This window comes from Atractosteus spatula, chromosome 18 (genome assembly GCF_055471065.1).
Source record: "Atractosteus spatula isolate fAtrSpa1 chromosome 18, fAtrSpa1.hap1, whole genome shotgun sequence".
Classification (NCBI taxonomy): Eukaryota; Metazoa; Chordata; class Actinopteri; order Semionotiformes; family Lepisosteidae; genus Atractosteus; species Atractosteus spatula.
Window position 1 is genome coordinate 13,452,783 of NC_142723.1, and position 27,796 is coordinate 13,480,578.

At 44.0% G+C, this 27,796-nt stretch overlaps 1 protein-coding gene across 1 annotated transcript in view; it reads left to right on the forward strand.

Annotated features, from left to right (window-relative positions):
- Positions 1-27,796, forward strand: part of ntn2 (netrin 2) — a 54,892-nt gene that overhangs the window by 13,096 nt on the left and 14,000 nt on the right. The window contains exons 2-3 of the mRNA XM_088936739.1: positions 11,394-11,582; positions 25,978-26,127. Coding sequence (XP_088792865.1) covers positions 11,394-11,582; positions 25,978-26,127 — 339 coding nt within the window. The remainder of the gene's footprint in view (positions 1-11,393; positions 11,583-25,977; positions 26,128-27,796) is intronic.

Genomic DNA, 27,796 nt, shown 5'->3' on the forward strand with positions numbered 1-27,796 from the left:
CTGGGGTTTCTCATTTCCTTTTGCATTAGAAAAGCCATCCAAGGCATTCTCACAAAGTCACTGGGATTTGGTATTAAAAGATATTGGATAACTACTGTAGCTGTAGTGTATTTCTAGTATTTGTAATATTGGAATACAGTTAGAACTTCATGTTGTTTCGTATTTAAATGCAAAATCTGTGTGACCAGAGTGGCTTGGTGGCGCAGTTTTGAGCATTGCTGCCTTGCAGTGCTGGGAAGCTGGGTTTAATTCCTGGTGTGCTGTCTGTGTGGAGTTTGTATGTTCTCCTCGTGTTCATGTGGGTTTCCTCTGGGTGCTCTGGTTTCCTCCCACGGTCCAAAAACTTACTGCAAGGTTAATTGGGTTCTGAGAACATTGGTCCTGGTGTGTCTGAGTTTGTGTCTGAGAGTGTCCTGGCACCCTGTCTTGGGTGTTTCCTGCCTTGTGCCCATTGCTTGCTGTGACAGGCTCCTGTTCCCCCACAACCCTGTTTTGGATAAAGCCATTGGAAAATGGGTGGGTAGATCTGTGTGCCGTGACTGAGTATCGCACTGTGTGGTTGTAAACAACCATTTAGAAACCGAATTCAAAATCAAATTCCCTGATGCAATTCCTCCTATTAGTCACAATCCAGACACTTGTCCTTGTCCAAAGTAGGTAGCTAAGTGTCATCTTCTGGATTTCCGTGTGGGCATTCTCACCTTCTTCGACATGCGTATTGAGATGCAGATTATTTACAACAATTTAATCCAGCAAGGTTTTTTGTCCATAGCCTAGGTCAGATGGTCATGTCCACTATCTGAGGAAAATTCACTTCAGTAAAGGAAGTAAAAGCATTCCTCAAACGACCAGAAGAGAAATCCACTTGAATAAAGTGGATCTGTTTGTGGTGTCTCAGCAAGCATTGCTGTAGTAGCCACTCCACTGCCTGACTTCCAAGCCCATGGTTTAAGTGATCTCTCTCCATGGTGCTGAATCGCACTCCCACTGCTGCTTGTTCACTACATCTGAAACTCGTTCTTTCCCCTTAAACATGTTGATGTCAAATGTGAACTGGCCCCATACCTCTGTGCTCGGAAAAAAGTATTTCAAAATGCATTGGAGCGTGGCTCTTTTTAAATATCAGTTTCTGGAGTGTGGTGGTTATTAAAAAAAAAAAGGCGTGGAGGACTGTTTATATGTGTAATAAAATACGATGCCTTAAATCTCTATGGAGAAGAAGCCCATTGGTGGTCTGTGCAGTGACCCATGCATCCACAAATATGCAGTTATGTCTTACACATGGAATCCACAAGGAGAACAGCATTTGGCTTTAGCTTATAGGATAATCACTATGCTGATTTACAACATTAACTAAGTGGGAGTGTGTGCTCCTGTCATGCTTGGTCTATTAACTTGGAGATCATCCACTGTTTTGGCCTCTACAGATGAAAAGAGAGGGTTTATAGTCAGTGCAATAGAACCTGAACTTGTTTCTTTATCACTGATCCTTTACTATGGATCTCAGCGCTACGACAAGCTTTGTTTTGGGAACTTGATTCAGTGAGAAAAGGAAAACAAGGTGAAAGAAACTGTAATTTTCCCAAATTGTTTATTTACCCTTTAGATTTGATAGCTGCTGGTTAAACTCTTCATATCTACTCAACACACAGGATCGCTACGCTCAGCACAACAAGGGGATTTTTCAGACCAGAACTGGCATTTTCTTTGATCTATTAGGTTACCCGTGCAGCATCCTGTTTATGGTGCAGTTAATAATAATAATAATAATAATTGCTTACACTTATATAGCGCTTTTCTGGACACTCCACTCAAAGCGCTTTACAGGTAATGGGGACTCTCCTCCACCACCACCTATGTGCAGCATCCACCTGGATGATGCAACGGCAGCCATAGTCCGCCAGTACTCTCCCCACACACCAGCTCTCAGTGGGGAGGAGAGCAGAGTGATGAAGCCAATTCATAGATGGGGATTATTAGGAGGCCATGATTGGTAAGGGCCAATGGGAAATTTGGCCAGGACGCCAGGGTTACACCCCTACTCTTTTCGAGAAATGCCCCGGGATTTTTAATGACCACTGAGAGTCAGGACCTCGGTTTTACGTCTCATCCGAAGGACGGGTTGACGGGTTGACTTCAGTGCCACCCAAGGTGCTGACACACGCTTCCAGAAGTCTGCGCACGTGCAAGGAGAGAGGGAAAGGGGGTGGCTGGGAAGAGGAGTATTGAGAAATCAGGCGGGGAGCGAGAAGAGGAGACTAGATACAGCATGAGACAGATAGCATTTCAGTGGATCCTTGCCCCCCAGCCACTTGTCTTTCAAAACCGTTTCATTTGAATTAAAGTTATCAATCTACCTTGGTGGCTGAAGCGCTGGTAGTGTACAAAAAGAAACAGCCTCTGGATGCCGACACAATCTTCAGCTGTTGAACCAAATCCCACCTCTGCTCCTAGCGGATGTCTGTGCGCTCCCGTTTCCGACTTCGGTGAGGATCTCTCCCGCTCATCCATGGGGTTCCTGATGTTCCTTGTTGTTGTTGAATAACTCCAAACCCTCAGGATTCATTTCTCATACTTTGTGCTCCACTTCCAGCATATTAAACATCTCTAATTCTTGGCATTTCCCAGAGCGCCACCATCCTTCTCTTTCACCGCCCTCTTGGCGGATCCAGGACGGAATTCAGCGCAGGGCTCTCTGAATGATCACGTCGCATTCGGCTGTTCCTGGTCTGAGGGTGGCCTGCTGTTCCCTCCCTTTTCCTCGCATTCCGGCTCTCTGCTCTCGTGGCGCGTCTGTGGCGAGTGACGAAGGAGATGAGGCCGCCCACTGAGGGGCCAAGGCCCTCATCCCACTGCACGCCGTCTGGCTCCCTGGTAGCCGCTGTCGCCTGGACGATCACTTTCGTGCTAAATTTACCGTGATTTAAAAAAAAAAGTATCATGTGCAGCACCGACTTGGAGACTCTCCTCTGCCAAAAGCTCCAACCAGTTCTTCAACACTCTACATTGCTGACGAAGGATTCTAGTTCGTTAACACAAAGCCGGCCAACCATGCTCTGTTCCAGTGCCTTATTTATTGTGCCTTTTGTGAATTTCCAAAGTATTATCCCTTGACCTGTGTGGGCGATGGTCATTTCTGCTTAGGTCAGAAAAGGTTACAGATAAATAATTCTACCAGAGTTTAAGACATGATTTTTGGTCTATGATCGTCCGCATTTCTCTTTTTGATGAGGAAGGACCCGCTCACGTCACAATCCTTCCCTGAGAGAGGATGAAGGTTTTCCTGTCAGTGGGAACTGCCTTGCGCTGAAACAGCAGCACAGACCAGCCTAGCCACCTCACGCTGACACAAGGCAGGTCCGGTGGGGCTCCAGCCTAATCTCGTTAAAAGCTGCTCTCTTCCCGACGCTCTCTGAGAGGGAGTGCGACGAGCAGGGCGGAATAATGTGGATGAGTTTAATAGGATTGGGATTGGGGAGTGCTGTTTCAGGCAGGGATGGGGCGGTGGGGGGTGGGGGGTGGGGGTCGAGCGACTGGAAGACGCAGGGGTGTGATTTTGATCCCCTGTCCGTGTGCGAGAGCTGGACGGGCACGTGTCAGGGGGGCTTTGATGAGAATCCAGCCCGGTGCAGGCTGGCCTGGCCTGGCAGGGCAGAGGGTGGGAGGGAATCACAGCAGAAGCTGTGAAAAGCCCCTGCAGTCCCCACTAGCGCTCAGTCGCTCAGGACTCATTGCTGTCCAGTTACCGGCCTGGTCTGGGGGGATGCTGGCTGGAAAAGTGGCAGCGTGATCTTTTCTCTGACTCTGGAGAGTCCAAACCACCCAAACCGAATAATGCCTCCGTTCACAGTTGTTGAAAAACAATTAACGCCCACCTCGTCGGTCAAGCACAGCTTTCTTTTCTGATGGTGGTTAGAAACATTGGACATTTTAAGTGAAATTCCTTATTTTCCTGAATTTTAAAATTTCACTACTGTCAGAGTATCTTTTTTTTTAAAAAAATTGAGCTTCAAACGTCTTCTGCATTTTAAAGCTGGGCTCTTACATTTAATTGTTTGATTTTTTTTTCAATCTGTCTTTCTCACTGTCTCTTTCCCTTTCTTTCATTTCAAGTTTATACATGACTGAAAATAGTCCAGACACATTCTGCTACATTAGCTTGTTCCTTACCGTCCCTCATAAAGAAATATCGGTAACCTATGTACAGGTATAGAATTTACACAGATGTATTAGATTTCTGAGGTAGGGGGGCATATGTTCTTTGACGAGTATTAAGCTGAATTTTGTTGGTTTTTTTTCATTTTCAAAATGAAAAGGCAGAAGGAGATATCCCTGACAGTTTGCGCACACAGTTTGTGTTTTGGGCATTTCGGCTGAACCAAAACAGGTCTTGTAGCTTTGCAAGGAGGGAAATCTCTGCCCAGGCAAGAGGTACCCTCCCATTAGCCAGTATCTTGTCTTTTGTGGCTTTGTGTGGTGTTGGATGGTATGATTCAGGATTACACAGCTGTGGAGTACTGGCACCTTGATGACTCATAAACCTTTGATGTGTAAACTGTATTTTATTAAACCCTACTATGCTGCTTTGTCTCTTAAAAGCTATTGAACACCCACGTAGACATAGTTTCTTGCCTCCTATATCTTAAATTAGTTGACTGTAACATACTGTATTAATTACAGCCCTGTAGGCTGGAATATGGTTCAATAGTTAGAAGATGTATTATCCATCCATTTTCTGAGCTGCTTTATCCGGTACGTGATCACAGTGGACATCAGAAACCAACCTGGTGAATGATGGGTGTGAGGCAGGATACACCCTGGACAGGATGCCAGTCCTTTGCAGGGTACACACAGACACACACACTTATGCCAGGGCCCAGAAGCCAATTAACCTACCAGTACATCTTTGGACTGTGGGAGCAAATCGGAGCACCCAGAGGCAACCCATAGGGAGAACATACTAACTCCACACAGGTAGTGTTGAATCCAGGGCCCCAGTGCTCCAAGGCAGCAATGCTAACCACTGCACCACCGTGACACCTCAGAAGTATTATTGATTAACAAGCCATATTTATCACATTTAATACTGAATATTACTGAATAGCCTTGTTTCCCCAATATCAGATGATGTATTCAAACCCTGACCCAAGGAAAAGGGAGAAAAGGCCTTTTTGAAGACACAACATCACTTGCTGCTGCCTTTGCCCATCCAGGAGGCCAGTTTGTTCAAAGGAGTAAGCAACGTGTGAGAGCCAAAACGCGTTGAAATAAAGCAAATATTTTCATTCTGGTTTGATATGGTAATGACTATACCATCAGGACTCGAAAAAAAAGTTCAGCCTGGGACCAATTAGTCCTGCTGTGTAAATACCAGGGGGAGGGTTTCGAGCAGCTTCGATTTCAAAAGCAAGACATTCTTCTGTATTCCTTTCCAGCCCTTCATATCAGCCACGCAGCTCTGTGTTAGACTGATTAAGCCAGACAAGTGGTGTCCAACAGCAGAGATGTGCTGGAAGTGACTGGAAGATGCAGCAGCCAGTATCTGTTGTTGAGCCACGTGCTATTAAACAAGTGTAATCCAGACTCCTATCGGGTGTAGTGAACCAGACTGCACAACAAACAGCAAAAAAGCAGAAAAGAAATGGCTGTCATCTTCAGTTACCGCATGGCTTCACAATCTGAGCAGGGCTTGTCTGAGAGAAGAGGCGGACAGGTTGCTGAAATGTAACTCTGTGGTCTAATTTCTGTACAGACCGTTGGGGGGGGAAAGACGCAAAAAAGCAAGCTCGTTATCGGCTGACGTAATCCGTTTGAGGAGCTCATCAGATCACTTTACAGGCCGGCTCGGGTTGTACGCCTCTGTGCAATTAAGCATCGGAATAAAATCAAACTGATTTTGTTTCCTGTAAGAGGGTAGCCATTCCTGAGGATTGCGGATTACTGCAAATCAAGGACTTTGTAAGTTGTCCTCGTAGATTTTGGTCAAGGTTGTATCTAGCCTTTCACTTGTGAAGCTTTTTTTTTTTCTTTTCCTGCATTGTTTAACCAATTTTAATCTGAATCGCCCCGCACACTTGGCAAATTCCTACGCAGACTTCCCAGCACGTTCAGGACTGAGCTATAAAAACCCTGGTTGACTTTAATCGTGAGCTTCTAGAATCCCAGAGCCCCCCCCCCCCCTTCAATCCCCCGGTGTTTTCTCAAACAGATAACAATTAAGGGGTGTTTCTAAAAATCTCAAATTCCACTTTGATGTGTTAATGAATTTCAAAATCGGCATGCTGGAGCCCAGTTATCCCTGCTGAGCCTAATTAGGGAGAATTGTCTGGAGCACAAGGGGCTTCAAAACAAACTCGTAAACATTCCATGTGTTATAAAAATCCTGCAGCGCTACGGAGGTGATTTTAACAGCCTTTTCCAGGCTTTCAAGATGTGGTTCAGGCTCTGCTCGGGTCATGAACAGCAATCATTTGCAGTTCTCGGGGTTTTTTTTCCCATGAACCTCTGCCCGTGTTTCACAGGAAATGAAAATGCGGTCTTTTGTTTTACGTTTGTAAGCAAGGCAGAGAAGCTCCTTCTCTAGACCCTGTCTTGTGGATCTTCAAGTGGTCTACCCAACCACTTCTTGAAGAATGCCAGAGCTCTCAGTTTTCAGTGATTGAATTGTGTCTGCTGGCCTATAAACCTTAATCTGCTGCCATTTAGCGACCTCAGATGGTTCACACCCACAGAGGATTTCTAAAGCTTCCTGTAGCTCTCTGTTGAAAGAAGATTGTATGAGGATTCCTGCCAATTAGAATAAAGGCATGTAAAGGTTAATATGTGTAATATTTACAAGTTCTATTAAACCTCAAACATGTATCTCTAAATAAAGGATACAATTGCCCTGGATCAAACATCTCTTTGTTTCCCTGCTCCTCATCATTGTAGCTTAAATCTGGTGTGAAAATCGGAACGTTGCAGTTGGTATCTTTCATCTAAGGTTCATTTATGCAGAGATCCTAAATTACAGTCACTGGTCTTCCCTTCATCCCAGTGGCATTTACGTTGAGTCTGAACTTATTGGATATGAAAAGTTCTAATAAGCGATTAAGGGCGTCTGCAATCGAAGAAGAGCTGTTCTATTGTAATAGTTGCCGTTGGTTGCCTTTGCTGTCAGTTCTGGGAAATAAAATCAGGTTTGCTTGCAAAAAAGCCTGCAGATTGGGTCAAGCCTTAGCTGCAGATTTGGAGGAGTCATCTTTGCTACGGACTGTGTGTGTCCCATCCAGTCACATGCTCCCTAGTCTGCCTAATCCTATAAAAATTGGGATGAGCTCTGTCCTGATGAGGCTCTAATATGGCCTTTCACTATTAGGAATGGCCTGTTTCATTTTGGTTTCCAAGAGGACATTGATATGAACTCTTAAAGTTATAAAACACTGGATTCCCCCACTCAGACTAGTTCACCTTTTTTAATGCAGCCCTTGTGGAGGTCAGGGTGGATGTGAATGTGCGTAGATGTGAGAGGAAATTGTCTGAAACCTATCTCACTTGTGCTCTGAATAGTATTGTACAGGAGTGTGAAGGTGCTTCTCTGAGACAGCTGGGAGTGGTAGTATTCAGCTGCAGTACAGGAGTGGAAGGACTTTATTTTTAATTGATTTTGTAGTACTTAATTTTTCATGGCCATTCCAGTGGGATCTCCACATGGTAAAGCTAAACCTCTCTGCCTGTAGGTTTAGAAATGTATCCCTGTGGTTGGTAAAAAGAGGCCAAAGAGATGAACTTTTGGTAGACTTAAAGAAGGTGACGTGTGGAACTGACAGCTGCAACTTAAATTTAAACTCAATGTTTTTTTTTAAAGGGTTTATTATAAAGTACTATTCGGTTTGACTAGTTGGCTCTTTTAAAGCAGACTTTTAAAACGTTTACCGAAGACTATCAACTACTGTAAATATCTTGACCTCAAGGTCTTGTTCTTCAGGAAACGTGTTTTCTTCTAAAGCGGCCCTCAGCTTATTGTTAAATCGGTGACTTCTTTTTCTCGCTGCTGCAGCTGCTTTGACCTTACATTCCTGTGTCATTCGCCTGCTTTATGAGGGAAGGCGCAGTATTAATCATCACAATTTCCACAGAAAACAAAATGTTACAACTCGCAGCCAACACGAGCCTACATAATACAAAATAGCTCATCTCTGAGGGGATTAGAACAAATAGTTTTCATTAAGCTGAGAATTCCGTACAAATTGGCTCCATAATAACAATCAGATGGAATTCTGAAATAGTCTGGGAATGTGTTTCTTGGGCTTTGACCTCCTAGTGCTCCAATCTCACTCCACCCCGCCCTTATCCGTGGGTAGACATAGGTGACATCTGTAGAAAATTCTGGAACAGTGTCTATGAGCGCACACAGACCTATTTCTCTAGACCCCCCCAACCCTGGCCGCAGACTGTGAGTGATTTTTCTTTCGCCACGCTTTCCCAAAAAAACAGACGGGGGGAAAGAAAACAGGGCCGGCTCAGAAAACGTAAATTATGTTTACATTTGGAATGACAGTGCCGGGAATTTTTCTCTGGATAGCGCCGTTGGGTTTCCTATCGAAATCCCACCTGGTTACTCTGACAATTAGACAGCCAATTGCCAGTTTCCTGTCATCAAGGAGAAAGATACAGCTGTGGAAAGGCCACACAACTGCCCCTTAGACTGGGAGACATCTTGACTGGATTCTCCGATGGCTGGCCTGCTGTGCAGAGTGCTGTCGGAATATTTGCTGCATCGGAAGGTGCTCTGCAACGTAAGCCTTCTTGACTAAGAAAATGAATCTGATTCACGCTTCCGAGACCAAATGGATTTTGCTGTTACTATTGTGTTGCTATTTATATGCGGCAAGCATTGCTACGACAAATTAGTTTATTAGCCCATTTCCAAGTCTTTTGATGTTTGAGTCTGATTCTCATTTACCTGGAAACAGTTTGAAGTCCTTACCTCCATCCAAGCATTCCAGTCTGATGAGGTTAGGTTGTTTTTATTTTATTTATTTTTTTTATTTTCAGCATTCTTTGTCTACCTGCAAATCAGTCTAGGGCCTTGGCAGCTGGGCTGGACTGAATATGGATGAAGTAATTTTAACAGCTGTGGTCTCTGGTGTTTTCTACAAAGACATCACTTGGTGGTGGATCATACTGCATCTTAGGATAATTTTTTTTGGGGGGGGGGGTAACTGATGGGGAATTTTCTAGTTTTGGCGAGAATAAAAATATTTGCAAAAAATATTAAAGTTAAGGCTGCTAAGGTTGTGGAAAGACTGATAGCTGACATGGAGAAGTTCATTAACTGCCCTATGCAATTCAGTTATTTGGATAATGAGTATCTGATGTAAACCTATGGACTGTTGTATGTAACATATGTTGTGCTACTGAAGAACATTATATCCTTGTCCCAAACTGCTTGAGCATTATAGATGGTCTTTTAACTTCTGTGTACAGTAACCGTGTAACTTTAATCTTTTTTTGTGCCTTCTGTATTGGCGTGTAGTGTTGTGGACCAGGTCACCTGTGAGAACTGGTGGGAATGTCCAGTACTGGAGACTGGGATTCCTGCGGACTTTGATATTCTCCTGAACTCCCCCCCCCCCCCCAGATTCGTGGGCAAGTGATTAATTAATTCCATCAATCATGTAATTGATTACAGAACCTGCGAGCGCAGACAAGTTCTGTAAGAAATCATTCACAACAATCTTGTTTCAGTTGAGTTTCCTTTTTTCACCCCAGTTTTTATTCTACTGAGTGATCTTTAGCCATTTAGGCTTTAAAACAGGACTCCCCCATTCACTTCCTTGTGCAAAAATGTGAGATTGTCATTATTTCACAGAACCGCCAGCTTGACTAATGTAACTGCGCTGCAACTGTAAAAGACCTATGTCAAATTGACCTATGAATATTCCTGAATAATTCAAAGACTGGGAGAAAAAGTTTGTAGGAGCAGAAAAGGATAAGAAAGTTCTAATCGGTCACCACATGTTATCACCACAATTATCAGTTCTCAGTTAAGCGATCATAAACAGAAACATTTTTATGATCGTGCAGATTAGATAGGATATCAAAAACAGTGTTCATTGTTTCTTTCCTATTCCAGTTGCTAGCCTTGACGGGTCTGCAAAAGACCCAAATATTTCTCTCCTGGATGCAGAATCATGCCTGGCTTACTCTTCACATCAACAGTGCTGTACGGGCAAATGTTTATGTATTTCAGCACTTGTTAATATAATTACAAGACTATTGGTGTTTGGCTATTGTTCATCCACTCCTGCGTTAAGACTCACAGATGAAGGAACGAATAATCACACACGTCAACTGCACACCATTAATGGCTTAAACATCCAAGAAAAACACAGTAATGCACAAGGGCGTTCGAAATGTACTGTTAGCTTATAATTAAACATCTCCAACTCTCAGCCTCGCCTGCAGCAGTTCCATTTGCACAATGTAAATACAGAGGATTTACAGAAGTGACATCTTCTCTGGATTACACTGATGGGCCTGTGTGCGTACAGACACTATTGCTCCGATCACCAGGAGAAACTGAAACTCTATTTCTATTTCAAGAAGGAAAGAAAAGAGCAAATTTCAGGCACTGGCTGGACATGTGACATCTTGATCTTTAAAACCTTTTAGCTTTTACAGCATGAAGCACATGTAATGGTGCAACCCACTAGTGCAACAAACCCTGTTGCACTTTTGTAGCCTAGATTTTAATATGGACATAAAGCTTTTTAAAGGAAACATCCCTGAGTTTTCATTAAGTTTCAATTCCCTTTTCCCTATTGTAATTTTATTTTGCAATTTCAGTGTAGGTAACTGGCATTCAGAATTGTATGGCTTTTTTTCTGTATATGGCGCAGGTTCAGACAAACATACAGTAAAGCCTGGGTTCAGAAATCATGTGGCATGAATTTGAATAGACGGGTTTCCTGTCTGAAATGGGAATATGATAAAGATTCAAACGAGAGGGGTCAGTTTTTCCTTGAAGCCTAGAGTTCAGGCCTCACCCTTACCAGGCAACCTGTTCCAGACACCCACAACTCTTGCTGTAAAGAAGCGTCTCCTAAAATCTGTCCTAAATGAGTTCCTAAATGAAAGCACACCAGCAGAAGACTCTGTATATCTGATTTGTATTTTCTGTCTCTATGTCCTTAAATTTATTCAAATTTATTCAAAACATAGGTACGGGTTATAGAACATTCTGCACTTGGTATTTGACTGCAACTCGGAAAACCTGACCTGGCTCAATCTGCTAGGCAGTGGGAGTCTTAGAATTATTTTCCTCCCTGGAGTTAACAGTTTAAGCAGTACCTTTGAAGTGAACTTGGCAGGCCTAGGCTGACCCCACGCCCTCTGTCTCCTCCCTCCAGCCTGTAACTGTAACCTGCACGCCCGCCGCTGTCGCTTCAACATGGAGCTCTACAAGCTGTCCGGGAGGAAGAGCGGAGGAGTGTGCATGAACTGCCGGCACAACACCGCCGGCCGGCACTGCCACTACTGCAAGGAGGGCTTCTATCGCGACCTGGCGCGGCCCATCACCCACAGGAAAGCCTGCAAGGGTAAGAGACGCGCCGCTCGGTGTCAGAGCAAACCATTGTCCATGCCGACCATGCGGTCGCCAAAAGCGTGGTATTTCACACTGTCTTTCTTCTAACCCCTCTGTGTTATAACCCCTCCAAAGAAGGTCACATGCTGGAAATGGCCAGTTGCTGGTGTTGCCAGTTGCAGTAGCCATGTGGTTGGTGCGAAAATGTGAAATGGATCAAACTTCTGGGCAATCGGAAGCCCTGTTGGTTTCTCTGCTCCGGTGACGAGCACCATGTTTCCCACCTTGAGCGTCCTTAGGAGATGAAGCTTCACTTCACAGCCCAGGGGCAGACGCGGGCACGGACTCGCACACACTCTCACCAGGGCCAGTTTTCCCAGACGTCAACGACCCCTACCAGTTTGTCTTTGGACTGGCGGGAGGAAACTGGAGAACCCAGCAGACGCCCATGCAGACACAGGGAGAGTATACAAACTCGACACAGATAGCCCCCGAAGAATTGAATCCAGGGCCTAGGACTGCAAGGCAGCTATGCTAACCACCGAGCCACTGTGCTACACAGATTTAAGTTTTAAATACAAAACCATCTACTGTTATTTTCCTCCCTGGAGTTAACTGTTAAGCCAGTACCTTTTAATATAACTAATTTATATAACTCTATAACCACAAACCGTCTGCCTTTGACCTTCAAGGGACTCCAGGTTCAGCTACAACACTGAAATACAACTAGACAATATACGAACAAATGCTAGAAAAAACCATCATTTCAAAAAGGCTCAGACGCTACAGCTAGTTGGTTATGCCAAATCCATTAATACCAGATCCCAGTGATTTGGCGAGAATGCCTTTGGCTGGCTTTTCTCATGTAAACACCCAACGACATCCAAACTCGGCGCAGACAGCGTCCCTGGAACTGAGCCCTCGTGCCATGAGCCATCAGTATTTACTAATGTGTCACCATGCTGCCTGCAATCTTTTCTATTACTCCACAGATCTTATCTAAGTTACTGTCAAATCTATAAATTAATGTTTTAATTAATCCATTGAAGCCTCTGAGTCCTCGGAATAGGTTAATTCCAAACCACACAAGTGTCTGACTAACTTGGCAGTGGATAAGTGAAAAATGTCGACATCTGATGTTTAACCTGTACAGGATTTTTTTTTTTTCCCTGTCATGTTCCCAGTTCCTTTCCGCCCTAGATCACACCGTTTGGTGCTGTTGTGCCTCGTCTCTGCCGGTGTGAAAGAGATGGTGATGATTGCTATCGATTCCTTGTTCTCCTCTTTGATCCGTTTGTTGGGGAAAGAAAGGAGCAACTGCCTCTGAGCTCAGGAAGAAAGGCAGGCAGGCAGGGAGGGGGGTGCTGAGCGGTTTCAAATTGGCTGCCAGCTTTGCCAGCCTCGAGAAGAAAAAATTAAAAAGCTGCCTTGATAGCAAAGCTCTTAACAGTCGGTTTTTTAGGACTTGGAACACTTTCATCATCACCCCTGGACAAGGAGCTTCACCATGATTTCTCCTGTTACAGTCTTACATACTGATGGAAAAAAGAAACGCCACATTTTCTGGAATGAGAGGACTATAGTTCTAGCTTATGTACCGTCACAAAAAGTTGTCAATTTGTTTTAAGCCCCCTGACCAGCAATGCAGCTTGTGCAGGTGAGGCATTGCAGCTTGCCAATCACGTGACAGCTCGTTAGGTGCACTTTTACCCAGCGAGATCCAGGTGGGACAATGCCTGATCAGGTCACCTTTAAAATGGCCTTAATTCAAAGCTTAGGTCTTTGCAAGGAAAAGGCCACACTTAGTCAGTTTTCTGTGCATTTCATAATGCCTCGAACGTCACCAGAAGCAAAGGAGGGGCTGATTGGCTGATTCAGGTTCCTTGGCATAAGCCGTCTACCTCTGGTCCATGACATTTTTTTTACGTTCCGTACGCTCGGAAACCGTTGGGTCAATGTCACGTCTGAAATCGAGTAGAGCCAATAAAAGCCAGGTGCTTCCTGAAGCGCTGAGGTCGGAAATCTGCTTTTCTTCCCCCTCCCTTTGAATCAGACCTCCGGAGGAGGAACGGTGATGTTGGAGCAGCCATCCTTTGGAGGCATTCTAAAGGCATTTTTAGACAGGCGGGACGTTGATAGATGGGTTAAGTGGTTGACCCCTGTCTGGTTTCAATTTGGTGCTCGCATCTGCCGCAGGTACTTCAAAGCTATGACAACACCCCGGCGCTCCAAGAACACTCGAGTTGCTTAGCCAGCAAGCTGGCCAGTTGAAATAGCGCCGCATTGTTGATACAGCACTGTAATACTTCACAAGGGGGGGTATCTTAGCAACGCGGCCATAACTGGGTATCCACGACGAAGCATAGGAAAGCCCAATGAAAACATCAGCACTGCCCGAAAGATTTGTAAAGTCACAGGGTACAGATTGAATTACACCAAGCTGCAGCCATACAGGTCACAGCACTTACTGTATTTTCTCATTTTTGTTTGTAGAAATAGTCCATTTAAAACATATTAGACAAGTAGTTGTGAAGACAACACTGCCGAGACATTACAATGGATAACCCTTTATAATTACAAAGTTATCACAATAAATGGGTTATGGTGTCTACACCTTGGCTCCAGGACTTCCTTTTTGTATATTTTATTGTGTCAGGCATCGTTATTACGTACTTACACCGTTTCAGATCATTTCTTTGTTTGAGTAGAAGGTTCATTCATCCAATGATCACAAGGAAGGGAAGAAGTCAGAAAGGTTCAGATGAAAACAGAGATGATATGCCTGGCTCTCGGATAACCGCTTGCTGTCGAATGTTTAAATGTTCTAACACTTCATTCAATCTGATGGAAGGTGCTAACTGAACCACTCGCGCATCAGACGTGTTTTATCTGCAGAAATAAGAGGGGACTGAGAAGCAAGCAAGGACAGGGGAACAGAACTGTTCTTCTAGTATCTCACAATGTCCAGGAGGTACTGTAGCAAGGCTTTACAGGAGCTGAGAAAGCAGTTCAGTGTGCACTCAGATCCGTGTAGCTTTGTTCCTTTTCCCCCAGTGCTTTTCTTGATCATAATGAACTGAGCTCAGTATTCTCTGCTTGCACATACTGGCTTCATAACCAGCTCTACGGCGTGTGGTGACTTTGAAAGGCTAGTCTAATAAACACAGGTCTGAAACAACTGGGCACCTGAAGTCACTCAAATAACATTGTATGTTTCGGGACTTAGGATTTTCTTTTAAAACAAAACACATGTCAACTGTTTTAAAACACCGCGCGGCTCTGAGTGTAAACAGAGAGATGAAATATCAGGCCAGGGGGATTTTTATCCAGTGAGAGAGACAAACAACCCGATGAGAACCAGGAATGAGACTTGACTTTATTTTTCAGAAATAAGCCTCGCCTTTCTCCTGTATATTGCCCCCTCCGCCCGCTCGAACCTAGTTTTTTTTTTAACTTGCTGTTCTTTTTACGGGAATGCACCGTTAATACGATTTCTGGGATTATAAAGGTGAATCCCTTGAGTGTTTGTTTACTTTATTGGTCAAAAAGTCTTGACAAAGCCTGAGCTATTTCTGGGCTCTAGGCTCCTTGACGTTACATCTGGGCCCAGTCACGGGCCTGTTAACATTTTTACTTTTTAACAACCCCAAGCACGCCTCAGGGGTCCTCATCAACTATCTGGACTTCTAGGTGGTACAAAGGCCTTTTCTTTTGGACAAAAGTTTTAAGAAATAGTTTTCTGGCTTAATAAGGCAGTGCTTGTGCATGTGCCTAACCTGAGACCTGTTACACACGCACTTGTCCTACATTTGAACTAAAAGCACATTTTGAAATGCATGTCATTGCTTGATTTAAAAAAAAAATGTATTGCGGTCTACCTGCACAGGATAAAGTCTCAAGTTAGCTCAAAACATCTAGATTGCAGTATCTTGACAGTTAGTATGCTTGGTGTTCCTTCTGTTCCTTAGACTCAGTGCTTTGGATGGTTTCCTGGTGATTGGAAGGGTGCTTTCTTTGTAAAACCTTTTTCATTTGCCTGCGTATTGAACCACACCTGTTCTAAAGCAAGGATAACCATGACCTGCTCCTCCAGGGCAACAGTGTTCTTAATTATCTCATTACACTAGTTAATTACTGAATTGGCCACAATTTCCATCCCTCACCACTGCTGTCCTGTGTGGGATACCATACAAAACAGCCTACAGGACCTCAGCCAGCAAGAGAGCAAGAACGCTTATACCCACACAAGATGCTTCTTGTAAATCTAGACTCTGCAAACATCCTTGTGGCAACACACATGCATGTATTTAACCAGTGTGCGTCTGGAGCTTAAATCCGTCAAGCTGAGATATTTTAACGTGGTTCTTCGGTGCTTCCCCCCCCCCCCCCCCACCCCCACCCCCCGTATCATCACTGTTACCAACAACAATAATTATCTAACTATTATTTTTGTTCCTGACTGTAATGGCAACTGGATTTGAAAGATGGCTCTCTGGAGCGACGCCTACCCCATCTGCAGCGAGGCAGGCTTGAAAAGCCATTAACATTCAAAGCCACTTTTAAGTGCTTTTTAACGGAGTGGAGCCCGCCCCATAAAACTTCAAACAGTCACGGTGTCAGGGAGGTGGTATAAAACACGATAGGGCTGCTGTCCTGCTATTCTTTGAGCGGGACAAATAAAACATTGCGATAGGAGTGCGCTGTGGGCTTTTAAAACAGCTACAGCGTGTTTCCTGTTGGATAGGAGCCCTGAGTGACGCTCAGCACTGCGGAGCTCTAGTGGTCTGTAAAACTGTCTTTGCTTAGGGGCCATGCAAATAGTTCCATAATCAAAAACTGTTGGTTCTTGACCGCTGCATACAAGAACTGATCAACTAATCACTACTGATTAAGATGCCCAAATTGCCAAGTTTCATTGTTTAATCATTCGGTGTACCCTGCGTCTTGAATGTAGCTGTACTGCAAGTGCTATGTCACCAGAAAGGATCCAGGCTTTTATTGTATGAGCTAGTGGAAAGGTACACAGAAGTATAATTGAAGAAGGAAACGCCACTTTTGTGCCGGCTCCGGTTGATTAAAATCAGTAACACTCAATAGCCTCACCAGGAGCACTTATGGAACATAACTAAAATGATTATCTTGATTGAGTTGTGTTAATTTCGTGATCTGTGCGGCTAACCATATCTTATCTTGACCCACATAAGATAATGATACATAATACTTTGACAGACTGTATATTCAGCTGATCATACATAGAGTATACCATCTCCCTCCTCATGGATGCAGTACAAATCGGGTAGAAATCCACACTAAACATAATAGTTCTCTCTACATAGTTCTTATCAATAAGAGAAGTTCTCTCCTGATAGCATGAGCTCCTCAATCCCCTCTTCACATTGCTTATTGGTTCAATGAAGGGCACAGAAAGCTGTAATATTAACACCTACAGTAAAACTGCTATTGACAGCAATGCAGAGCTGTCGCGGGAGTTTGGAACAAGCTACCCAGCCATGTTGTTGAAGCCAATACCCTGTTCTCTTTGAAGAAACAGCTGGATGAGAGCCTTGAATCAATTAACTCCTGAAAGGGCCAAATGGCCTTCTTGCGTTTGTGTAATTTCTTATGATCTTCTTATGAGTCGCTGTTGCACTGATAGCTGAGAGAGCCCAGACTAAGTAGCACCTACCCTACCAGCCAGTTTTACGGCAAGCATCAGTGTTACCCTTTGGATTTGTTGAAATGAGCCCATATTGACTGAAGCTCGGTCTTATCAGATGCTCCTTTCAACAAATTGGCCAGGACTATCCAGGCTTCTGGCAGGATGAAAGTGGGGAAGACCAAAGACATGTTCTCAGATCTGAGTTGAAGGGATAGGCGGGAGAATAGGTGGGAGATGAGAAACGTTTGTCTCTGAGGGTTTCTTGCCTCAATTCTAGGAACTAAGAAAGAACGGCTACCCTCTTTGTGCCGAGAGATTGTGAGCGTGGAAAAACAGACGGGCTTTGCCAGTAGGTTTTTTTAACCTCCTATATTATAAATCATGCTGGCTTTCACCACTGTGTAAAAAATTGGAAAACGCATGTTGGGAAGCCCAGCCAAGCATGGTAGGGCTCCAGGTTTTTGTGAAGTAATTTGGTGAGAAAAGCCCCTGCGACTCTGTGTCTCTCTCAGAGTACCTGTTTACGTCTCAGAAGCGTTTCCTCACATGAACTGAATAAAATTAATAATTTCCTTACACTTATATAGTGCTTTTCTGGACACTCCACTCAAAGCGCTTTACAGGTAATGGGGACTCCCCTCCACCACCACCAATGTGCAGCCCCACCTGGATGATGCAACGGCAGCCATAGTGCCACACACCAGTTATCAGTGGGGAGGAGAGCAGAGTAATGAAGCCAATTCAGAGATGGGGATTATTAGGAGTCCATGACTGGTAAAGGCCAATGGGAAATTTGAACAGGGCGCCAGGGTTACACCCCTACTCTTTTCGAGAACCACACTGGGATTTTTAATGACCATGGAGAGAGAGGACCTCAGAATTATGTCTCATCCGAAGGACGGTGCCTGTTTACAGTATAGTGTCCCTGTCACTATACTGAGGCATTAGGACCCACAGGGACTGTGGGGTGAGCGCCCCCTACTGGCCCCATTAACACCACTCCCAGCAGCAACCTTAGTATTTCCCAGGTCTGCCATCCAGCTGAGCTTCAGTGGGTTGCCAGCTGTTAGTTGCAGGGTGATATAGCTGTTGGCTAAAAACTGAAGAAAGGACTGTGCAAGAGTCGCCACCGTAATCTCTCAAGAACGTAAGAATGTAAAGGTTTTAATTTTGCCAATCTAGCCCGTTTGGTAGATAGTAGCTAATTAATCCAAGGGTCTTATCCAGCTGTTTCTTGAAAGGCGCCAGGGTATCTGCTTCTAAAACTAGGTAGCTTGTTCCAGACCCCATGATGCTTTCCGCTCTCCGCCTTCTTTGACTTCGTGCATTGACCTGTAAATATATGAAGCTGTCCCATTTGGTTCCTGTCCCTCAGAGAAGACGGAATCTTTTCAGTGACTGCTGTGATGGGTTATTTAGGAGAACCCAGGGCTCATGTTTTTCGTACGGAAGTGAATGTGATGGAAACTAGCAGTCACCATTAGGGTATTGGTACAATGGTAACAATCCAGTGAAGTAAGTCATTATATCGTTTACATAAACTTCTGGGGGTAGCATGGTGGCTTGCCAGTTAGCTTTTGACTCCTGAATTCAATTCTCCACACGGATTTTCTCTAGGTGCTCTGGTTTCCTTCCACCGTCGAAATACATGCCATCCAGGTTAACTGGCGTCTTCAAATTGCCCCTCTGTGTGTGTCCTACGATGGACTGGCATCCCAGCCAGGGTGTAGCAGCCCTGTCTTGCTCTCTGTCCAGCCAGGCTAAGCTCTGGCTCACTATGACCGTCTATGGATACTTTTATCCACACACACTCTCACAGGGGCTCATCAGGGCTGATTTTCCTAGAAGCCAATTAACCTACCAGTTCAGTATGTCTTTGGGAGGAAACCAGTGCTGCTCTTTTTTAATCCATCCATGTTAAATGTTTTGTTAAATCTCCATGTTTCCTTACCAATAGTTTGAGGGGAAAATTTTTCATTGGCAGCACCTCAGTGTGGGAAGTGAGGTCTTGTACTGTAGGTGCTCTATGGCTTCTGTGAGCGCATTTATTATGTTGTCTCTGACGTTTTGGTTTGTTAGGCACGTGAAATTAAGGTACTGCCGCCGAGAAGCCTGGAAAATGTCAGAATAGGCACATTTTTAAAGGTCTAAGTTGCCACACTTGCAGGTCATTGAAAAAGTTAGTTGAAAATCAACACACAGATGCAGGACGTTTGGTGTTGATAGAATGGATGAAGCCTGGGATGACGTAGAATGGTTGGTGCACCATTATCCAGTCCACTGGGGATGACTAATGAATTTTCTATGCCAAGAAATTTCAGACAGGGGCGGTACGGTGATATGGCTAGTTCAATTCTGGACCTAGGGTGTAATCTGCATGGAGTTTGTTTGTGTGTTCTCCCCATGTAGGTAAATGGGCTTCTGGGAGAACTGGTCCTGGTGTGAGTGTGCATGACGGTGTTTGTGTCTGTGTGTGCCGCTATGGACTGGCGTCCTGTCCGGGGTGTACCCTGCCTTGGGCCAATTGCTTGCTGGGATAGGGTCCGTCTCCCCCGCAGCCCTGAACGGGATGAAGCAGTTAGAAAATAGATACAGGAGGTGGAAGACACTCCCACAGAAATAAGAGAATTTTTCATTTTAAGTTAGATTTAAAATAAATGGGTCTGCCAACATGAATAATTTATGACGTAAATGATTGAAGATATGTAAGCCGAGCTCAACACGGACTGGTCAGGTATTCTGATCAATTTTGCGTGAGGGGGACACAGAGTGAGCTGGATTGTTACTCTTCTCCAGCCTCTAACTCTACCAATAGGAAAGTGGACTGCTGAATGCACCAGGTTTCAGAAATAAAATAAAACTTCAAAGGGAATGATCTGAATTCCAGCGCCTTATTCCTAACTGCTAGTTTAATGCCGGTGATTGAGTGTTGTGCCTTTCATGTGGAGGAAATCTTTAATTGCAGTCAAATGCCAATCCTGTATGGTAAAACAATTATACAGCATTTTCACCTGCTTTTGTATATTAAAAAGCATTTATAAATCCAATTAATAATATAGTCTTATTTCATGCATAATGATGTAAGGGCAATTCTTTAAGATGGGTATTCTAACATACTGTGTGCATTTACAGAGAAGGAGAGAGACATATACACACATATCTGATATTATTAAAACAGGCTTATACCATTGTGAAGTACATATTTTTTGTTCGGGTGGAGCCCAGTATTTGCACAGAAACAATAGAACAGGACCTCTCTCAAACTAAAACACGAGCCTGGACAGGTTCCGTAGGTAAGGAAGAAGGATTTATGATAAATATCAAATGACAGGAAGTTTTTAATGCTGTAATTCCATTTTAGGATTTGATGGCAGCACATAAAATAGTCCGACTCTGTGTTTATGTCTGTGTCAGATCCTCTGAGTGAAAGGACAATATTATATTACTCTGTCAGCCAGATCATTCTTGGAATTCTGCTAAATCAGTTTAAATACAACTGCTTCTTTAACTAGCCTTGATTTTATTTTAGTTTTCGGTGCTGTGGAGTCTGTACCGCTCAATGAGATAATAGTGTACATGTAATATTCAATTATATTGACTTCTGTCACTGAACAGGGTCGTTGTACTTTTATGGAATTTTATTTCAGCAGAGAAGAACAGAGAATACTCTAAACCAAGATGGATTGTTACCTACATGCAACAATTCTTATGACAAAACAGTGTTACCCAAAGGACCAAATGATCTTCAGTCTTTTTTCCCCCAATCATGGCACAGTGGCAGTAGCATCAAAAGAATTTAACAGTACTCTGAAAGTGAAAATGTGGGGAGAGGGTTGATTTTGAGGCTAGGCACATTTATGTCAAGAATGTTCTGATAATAAATAGAAGAAACAGAACAGAAGCTGCAACATTTCCATTCAGTATTTCTGTGATCCGTGTTGTCTGCAGTGTTTCAGAGTTTAAACTGTTCTGAATACCCTTATATACAAAGCAGACACTGTACTGTTGTGGTGTATCATTACAGTAGGATGGCTTTGTGTCCAGTGAGATTTAGTGAAATAGTACATTGTTACACATGTTACATACATGCAATAATATTGCCTTCCACCTTTCTGACAAAGGTGTAAAATTGCCACCCTTTTCTCAGAAGCGCCACTGTTTGTCTCAATTGATCCTTAAACCCAACACACATCTTCTGGTGAGAGAGCTCATCTGCTGTGTCAGTGGAGTAGTGATTTATGGAGAACAGTGTTGACGACTGCCATTGGTCAGTCAGGATACCTTAGCAGTCCCTGACCTTGAAATGTCTTCAGCATTAACAAAGTCCTTGAAGGCTGATTTTGGCAAAAGACATTGTAATTGAGGTGGAAACTCCCAATGCTAAGTCTGAACCTCAAATATCAAAACCCACAAACCTGGCTTGCTGTTGAAACAGTGTGAGTCAATAAGCAGCTTTCATTTTTTGGATAGAAATACATGTTTGATTTGTGAATTTGGGCCATAATATTTTTAAACCTTTGTTAGAGGAAACTCATGTGAATGGAGCAGTTCTTAATGAAATCTTGTTGAGGGGAACGAAAAGTCTGGTGGTAATCTTGTCTTTAATCAAGAAATGTAAAAGAGTTACATCATCTTGACACAGACTTCTGTTTTGGATTTTTTTCTGGACTGGTTGGAGACAGTTTGGCCTTGAGCAGACTTTGAAACCAGACCGTACTTTTCTGCAGCATCACTGAACACAATTAATCTCGGAAAACGTGTGAGTTTATTTAAGCCAGACCGATGGGATTGTTTGGTTTCCTGGCTTCTCTTTCTGTCAGTGAAGAGCTGATTAGGGGAATTATGTGTCTAACGGGGGTGGTGGGAGAGTCTGTGCGAGAACGAGTTAAAAGAAAATCAGGAGCAACTTCCAAAACAAAAAGGTTACATTTCACAAACAGTGCCTACAGTACCTGCTAATTTCCTCCAGTTTAGTAAACAGTTCTTAAAACTGGCCTGTCTGAAAGTGTGAGCTGTGACAAAGTGGGTTTCAAGCCCTCCTTCGCCTGTTGTTGAACAACAAAGCAGCAACTTCAGACGGAGAGTTTCGGAGCCAAATCAGCTGCAATTTGTTACCATATCTGCAGGCGTGAAGGGAAAAGAGGAGGAATGCCGAGCATTCTCAGATAGGCTCCCTCAGCACCTGGCCACTGGAATTAGTCAGCCACAGCAGGGAAAGCCTTATGAGGCTGGGTAAGAGATGGAGCAGTCATGGCCATCTTGACAAGATGAACTTTGACCCCACACTGTGCCCAATTACGGGCGCCTGAGGGACCGGCGATCCCCACGGGGAAGGGGAACAGACGTACAAGTAGACCTCAAAGATTCTCGTTGGGCTGCAGGAACGCAGGGGAGATTTAGTGAAACCAGCATCAAACAACAGAGGTTACAGAAAGTGAAAGAGCACAGGTGCAGGCTTGCGAGACTTCCGCCTCATTCCGCGGTTCGGTGCCTTTAACAGGTGTTTAAGGCCATCGGAAATGGAGCCGAGGAAACCTTTGAATTGGCAGACGCGTATTCCACAACATGTTTCTTAGCGCACGGTTCTAGGGTTTTCCCGACAGTATAATTTTGCCTGTTTTCACTAGGAATAATAATTATACCTCTGCTGCTGCAATCCGCTCGCTTTGTTTGTTTTTCGAGATATTTTGAACGCAACGGAATCATTATTTGCTAAATTAATTTCCAAGGAGAAAAACTATGCTGCTTCTCTCAGCCAGATGTTGTTTATCGAAAGGAACTGCTCAGATCCAGATCTGATCAAAAAAACAATAACTTACAAATAGGGCCAGTTTTGATCCTATCTCTTAGCAATCTCATACTGCTGTTCCATTTGTGTTATTTTTGTAGAAATCCTGCTACAGGCTGAATGTATTTTAAGAAATGTCTACAGCTAGATTTTACATTTTAATTGCCCAAGCATGCCTCCTAGATAAATCAGTTGGCAGTGGTCTGTTTCAGTTCAGTTTTGCACCTCATGCTGTGTGAAATTGTGCTGAAAATGTGTCATTAGGTAACAGCGGTTGGAGATCCAAACTCTTAACCCATCATTTGTGACATGTGTTGTGAGATCCCTGCCCTTGGTGACTTTTCTATTTTGCAAGCACAGAAATGACCACAACATGCACATGAACCAAATAAAACAATTCCTCATTTAAACCTATGCGATGCAATTTCTCAAATATTTCCAACTGTTAAAGGTAAATGGGGCAGTTGGGAGAGATTAAGACTCTTGAAAAGGAAATACTTGTACGCCAGTCTGAAGAGTGGACTGGGTAAAGTTTTATGACATTTAGTAAAGAAGAAAAAAGCTAATTAGCTGAAAAATACCACATTAAAAAGATAAAATACAGTGCTTCTACATAAAAGACCTAAATAACTTGTTAAAAGTGTCCCAGAGACAACATAAGAACAATTGCAAACGAGAGGAAGTCATCTAGCCCATTTGGTAGTTTAATTAATTAACAATAGATGTAAATAATTAATTGATCTGAGGATCTCATCCAGTCGTTTCTTGAAAGAAGCCAAGCTGTTTCCTTCAGTGGCTGAGGCTATGCAGCTTGTGGCAGACTCAGTTTTCAATGCACCAGAGCCTTGAAAATAACAATATAGTGATCTGAAAGTGGTTGTACTAGGAAGTTGGGAATGAAGAGTTTAAGCACGTGGATGAGTGCAAGCACGCAGGGGACATGTATTCTCTTCTAGAGGCTAATAAAGAGATGATTGAGCTGATATAGGACTGCTGATATATCGCAATGCTCATTATTACCGGCTGAGTGTTTTATAATTTCAGAATGGGGTGTGTTGGTCTTGGCTACAAGCAGGCCATTAGACTAATTGGAAGAAATGAAAATGTGTGTATGTCACAGGCATTGCTTATTAATTCAGACAAGCACAGCACCCTTGGAGAGCGAAAGGTGTTACTTGTACCTACACTGGCAATAATGAAGTCCAGAGGCCATGACTTTTTGAGAAAGGATTGCAAAGGAAAAAAAAACCTGTTTGCTGAGGGTAAATTAAGACCCTGTGGTAAAAGTACAGGAACACAAGGACAAAAATGTGAAGAATCTCCCAGTTCTTTTGTTTTTAATTAACCCCTTTTACTTTTGTTCAAGTTTGGAATGTTTAGTCCCGTTTTTGTACCCATATTGTGAGCAGGAGTCTCCAAGAATAGACGCTGTCCTCTGTTGTTATGTATTGGGCCAGAGCTCCCTTTGTCCTTATAATCACATGAAGAAGATGAGGATGAATAATTACAGCCAGGAGGATGGTGCTCAACTCAGGAGATCTCCGTCTTTCCTTTGCTGATTATTATTCAACACATTTTGCTTTCCATTCCTGTCATTTTCCTCTTCTGTAACATTATAATTACATGACGGAGCAGCTGCAGCTAGTGTTCCTATGAAAAGAACACTAAAACAAGACTATTTTGGGAATTGCAGGATGAAAACTCCTATGTAAAGTAATATTTTCTAGATGTTCTGATCAGCTGGTTGTCTTATTTTGAGTAAAACTGCTTTGACAGAGATGTTAAACAAAAGTAGTATCAAATATGTTTTACCGAGTACAATGTAACAGGAGTCTGCAGCTGATAAAAGTTACATCTTTGCATGGAGTCTTCATCGTACGCTTGTAATCTGAGGACATAGCATGCTTGTATTTCTCTGCTACAAAAGAGAAAGGGTGATGTTTAATGTTAACTGTAGGACCTCTCGGACATGTCTTGAGGGATTGAAGGTGCAGCATTTAAAATGTGAGTATTTTCAAACATGATAAAACACAAGGGGCAGCACATTGACACAGTGGTTTGTAGTGCTGTATCGTGACACTCAGGCCCTGAGTTCAATTCCTGGGGTGCTGTCTGTGTGGAGTTTGCATGTTCTCCCCATATTCACTTGGGGTTTCCTCCCACAGTCCTGAGACATTGCTGGTGGGTTAATTGGTGAGTGTGTGTCTAAGCTTGTGTCTGTGTGCACTGCAATGGACTGGTGCCCACCCAGGGTGTGTCCTGCCTTGTACACATTGCTTGCTTAGTTGGGTCCCAGCTCCCCCTCGACCCTGACTTGGACAAATCAATTAAAGATGGATAGGTAGACACTGTTTTAGATGACATGGTTAACATATCATCATCACTTAGATAACATGTTTGACATGCAGGGAATTGAGTACTTGGTAGTTCTTTTCTTCCAGGGCAGATTAAAGTGATCTTAGTTTTCCATGGTTCACAAACAAATTTAAATGGGGTATAGTAAAGCAATCCACCTCCTGCGCAAATGCTCCTCTCCACCAGGGCCGGATTTTGGTGTTCGTAGGCCCCGGGCACTTTCACTCCGAAATGAAAGAGGGGTAAACGCCAGTTGAATGACGTCGATTGACATGACGCACTTTAAACTATTCTCATGCTAAACCACGTGATTGATGGAGCAAGTCGAGCCACCATCACTTCGATACTTCTAGTTTCGAGAACAGCCGCTAGCTAGCGTGTGATTATTGATTGGGAGCACCTAGAGTCGATCGCAAGCCTGTTGTTTCAGCTCGTTTTTTATTAGTCACTAGTGTTTCCCTCCCTTGTAGGCCCTAAAAATTCCGTAGGCCCTGGGCACTGTGCCTACAGTGCCTCATGGGGAAATCCGGCACTGCCCTCCACTGGTCTGCTTGTCAAGGCAGAAGGACCTGATGCCTTTCCTCTGTTCCTGTCTCTCCCTTGCAGCCTGTGACTGCCACCCAGTGGGCGCCGCCGGCAAGACCTGCAACCAGACGACGGGTCAGTGCCCGTGCAAGGATGGGGTGACGGGCATCACCTGCAACCGCTGTGCCAAGGGCTACCAGCAAAGCCGCTCCCCGGTCGCTCCTTGCATCAGTAAGTCTCAATCCTCTCTTCACTGGAGAACATGAGCTGGTCTTCACTGTGAAGTGCATTCCGTTGTTACTCTGCCGTTGAGAGCTCGGTCTTCTGTAACCAGCACGCATAAAAATGGGGATTGGACTCGAGCGTTCCAAATCCCAAAAGGCGTTGTCCCAGCCAACCCAAAGGACTACAAACTCGCCAATGAAATGAGGACAAACAGCAGTTCAATTGCCGGTGCATTTAGAACAGAAAACCAGAGACGGGTCGGTACGCAAAGAGTGGTTGGGGTCTGGAACGCACTGCCAGGCTGTGTTATTGATCCTGACCCTATGGGATCCTTCTGGAGATTCCTTGAAGTGATTATTGGGCCAATAGGTTCCTCAGATATCAAACACGGAGAAAGAGACAGACTATATGGCCTCCTCTCATTTGTAACATGTCGAAATGCAATTATTAAAGCAAAATATTTTTTTCATGCTTTAAGCAGTTAGAGGATGCACACTTGTATCACTCCTTTCCTGTTTGGTTTGTCCAGACTGTTTGATTTCTACATTGCAAGAAAGTCTTCCATCTTCATATCGGCCTAATTTCATCTGTGTGTATTTTTTTCTTGAGAAAGATTCAGGTGACTGCTTGATTTCCATCAAACGTTGGAACTGATCCAGAGCTAGCAGGACAAGTGACAGCTGCAGTAGTGTCCCAGCTCTCAGACGTAATTTGGATGTTTGCCGCTGTGCTTGGGCAGCCAGTCAGATGGAGTGAAGTGGGGATCAGCAGGAATTATACTGGAGTGTGTGAGCAAGATGCTAAGCTGGAGGTACTGGAGGTACTTGAGGTTGGGCCTGTGGGCAGTCCAGTAATCTGGTCTTCCAGCACATCAGAGCCTGAAAGTGCTTTTTCATGGTCTTCTAAGACACCCGCTAATCCTGAGGACGTTCCAGTAGCACCGCTGCCACTAGGACATGTGGTATAGTCAGTGATAGTGGCAACATTAAACCAAAAGATAAAACTAGATGAATAGATTAGTGCATCTTGTTTTGTCCTTTGTTTGCATGCTTCGCCAGACAAAGGCTTCCAGTGTCGTTTACAAACGATACATTGCTGGTAGATCAACCCGAGCAGTACCAGGGATTGAAAAGACGTCTCACCCGCGGGAGGAACGAGAAGGGAGCTTTGCGATGAAGCCCCCCCTTCGCTCATGGGTGCGGGTGGGAAGGGGTACAGGCATTCCCCCCTCCTCCATCCTCTCCAGGGGAGAGGCCTCACCTGTCTCGCCAAATTACGGCTTAAGCTGAAAATCGTGCGTAAAAACTATTAAGAGGCTAAAGGGGCTGATCTGAAATTAGAAATGACAGCAGGAAAATAGGCGATATAAATGTCTCCTTTAGCTTGCAGGAGGAGAAGAAAACTGGAATTGGCTTGCCCTGATAGATGTAAGTCAGTCTTTTCAGGGGTGTCACTTTCATGTTGTCTGCCTGTTCCCTCAGGGTGCAGTAGCTCTCCGTTATCGTGTGCGGAAACTGTACAGCCCTTTGCTACCGTACACCAGTGACATTCCAATCGGAAAGACACTGCAGTCCCTGCTCTTTCCCAGCTGGGATGTTTCGTCCAGCTCTTCTTGGACTGGAGAGTGCGGGTCCTAAGGGGGACTCTGGAAGTATGTGCTTATCCGTGAGGCTGC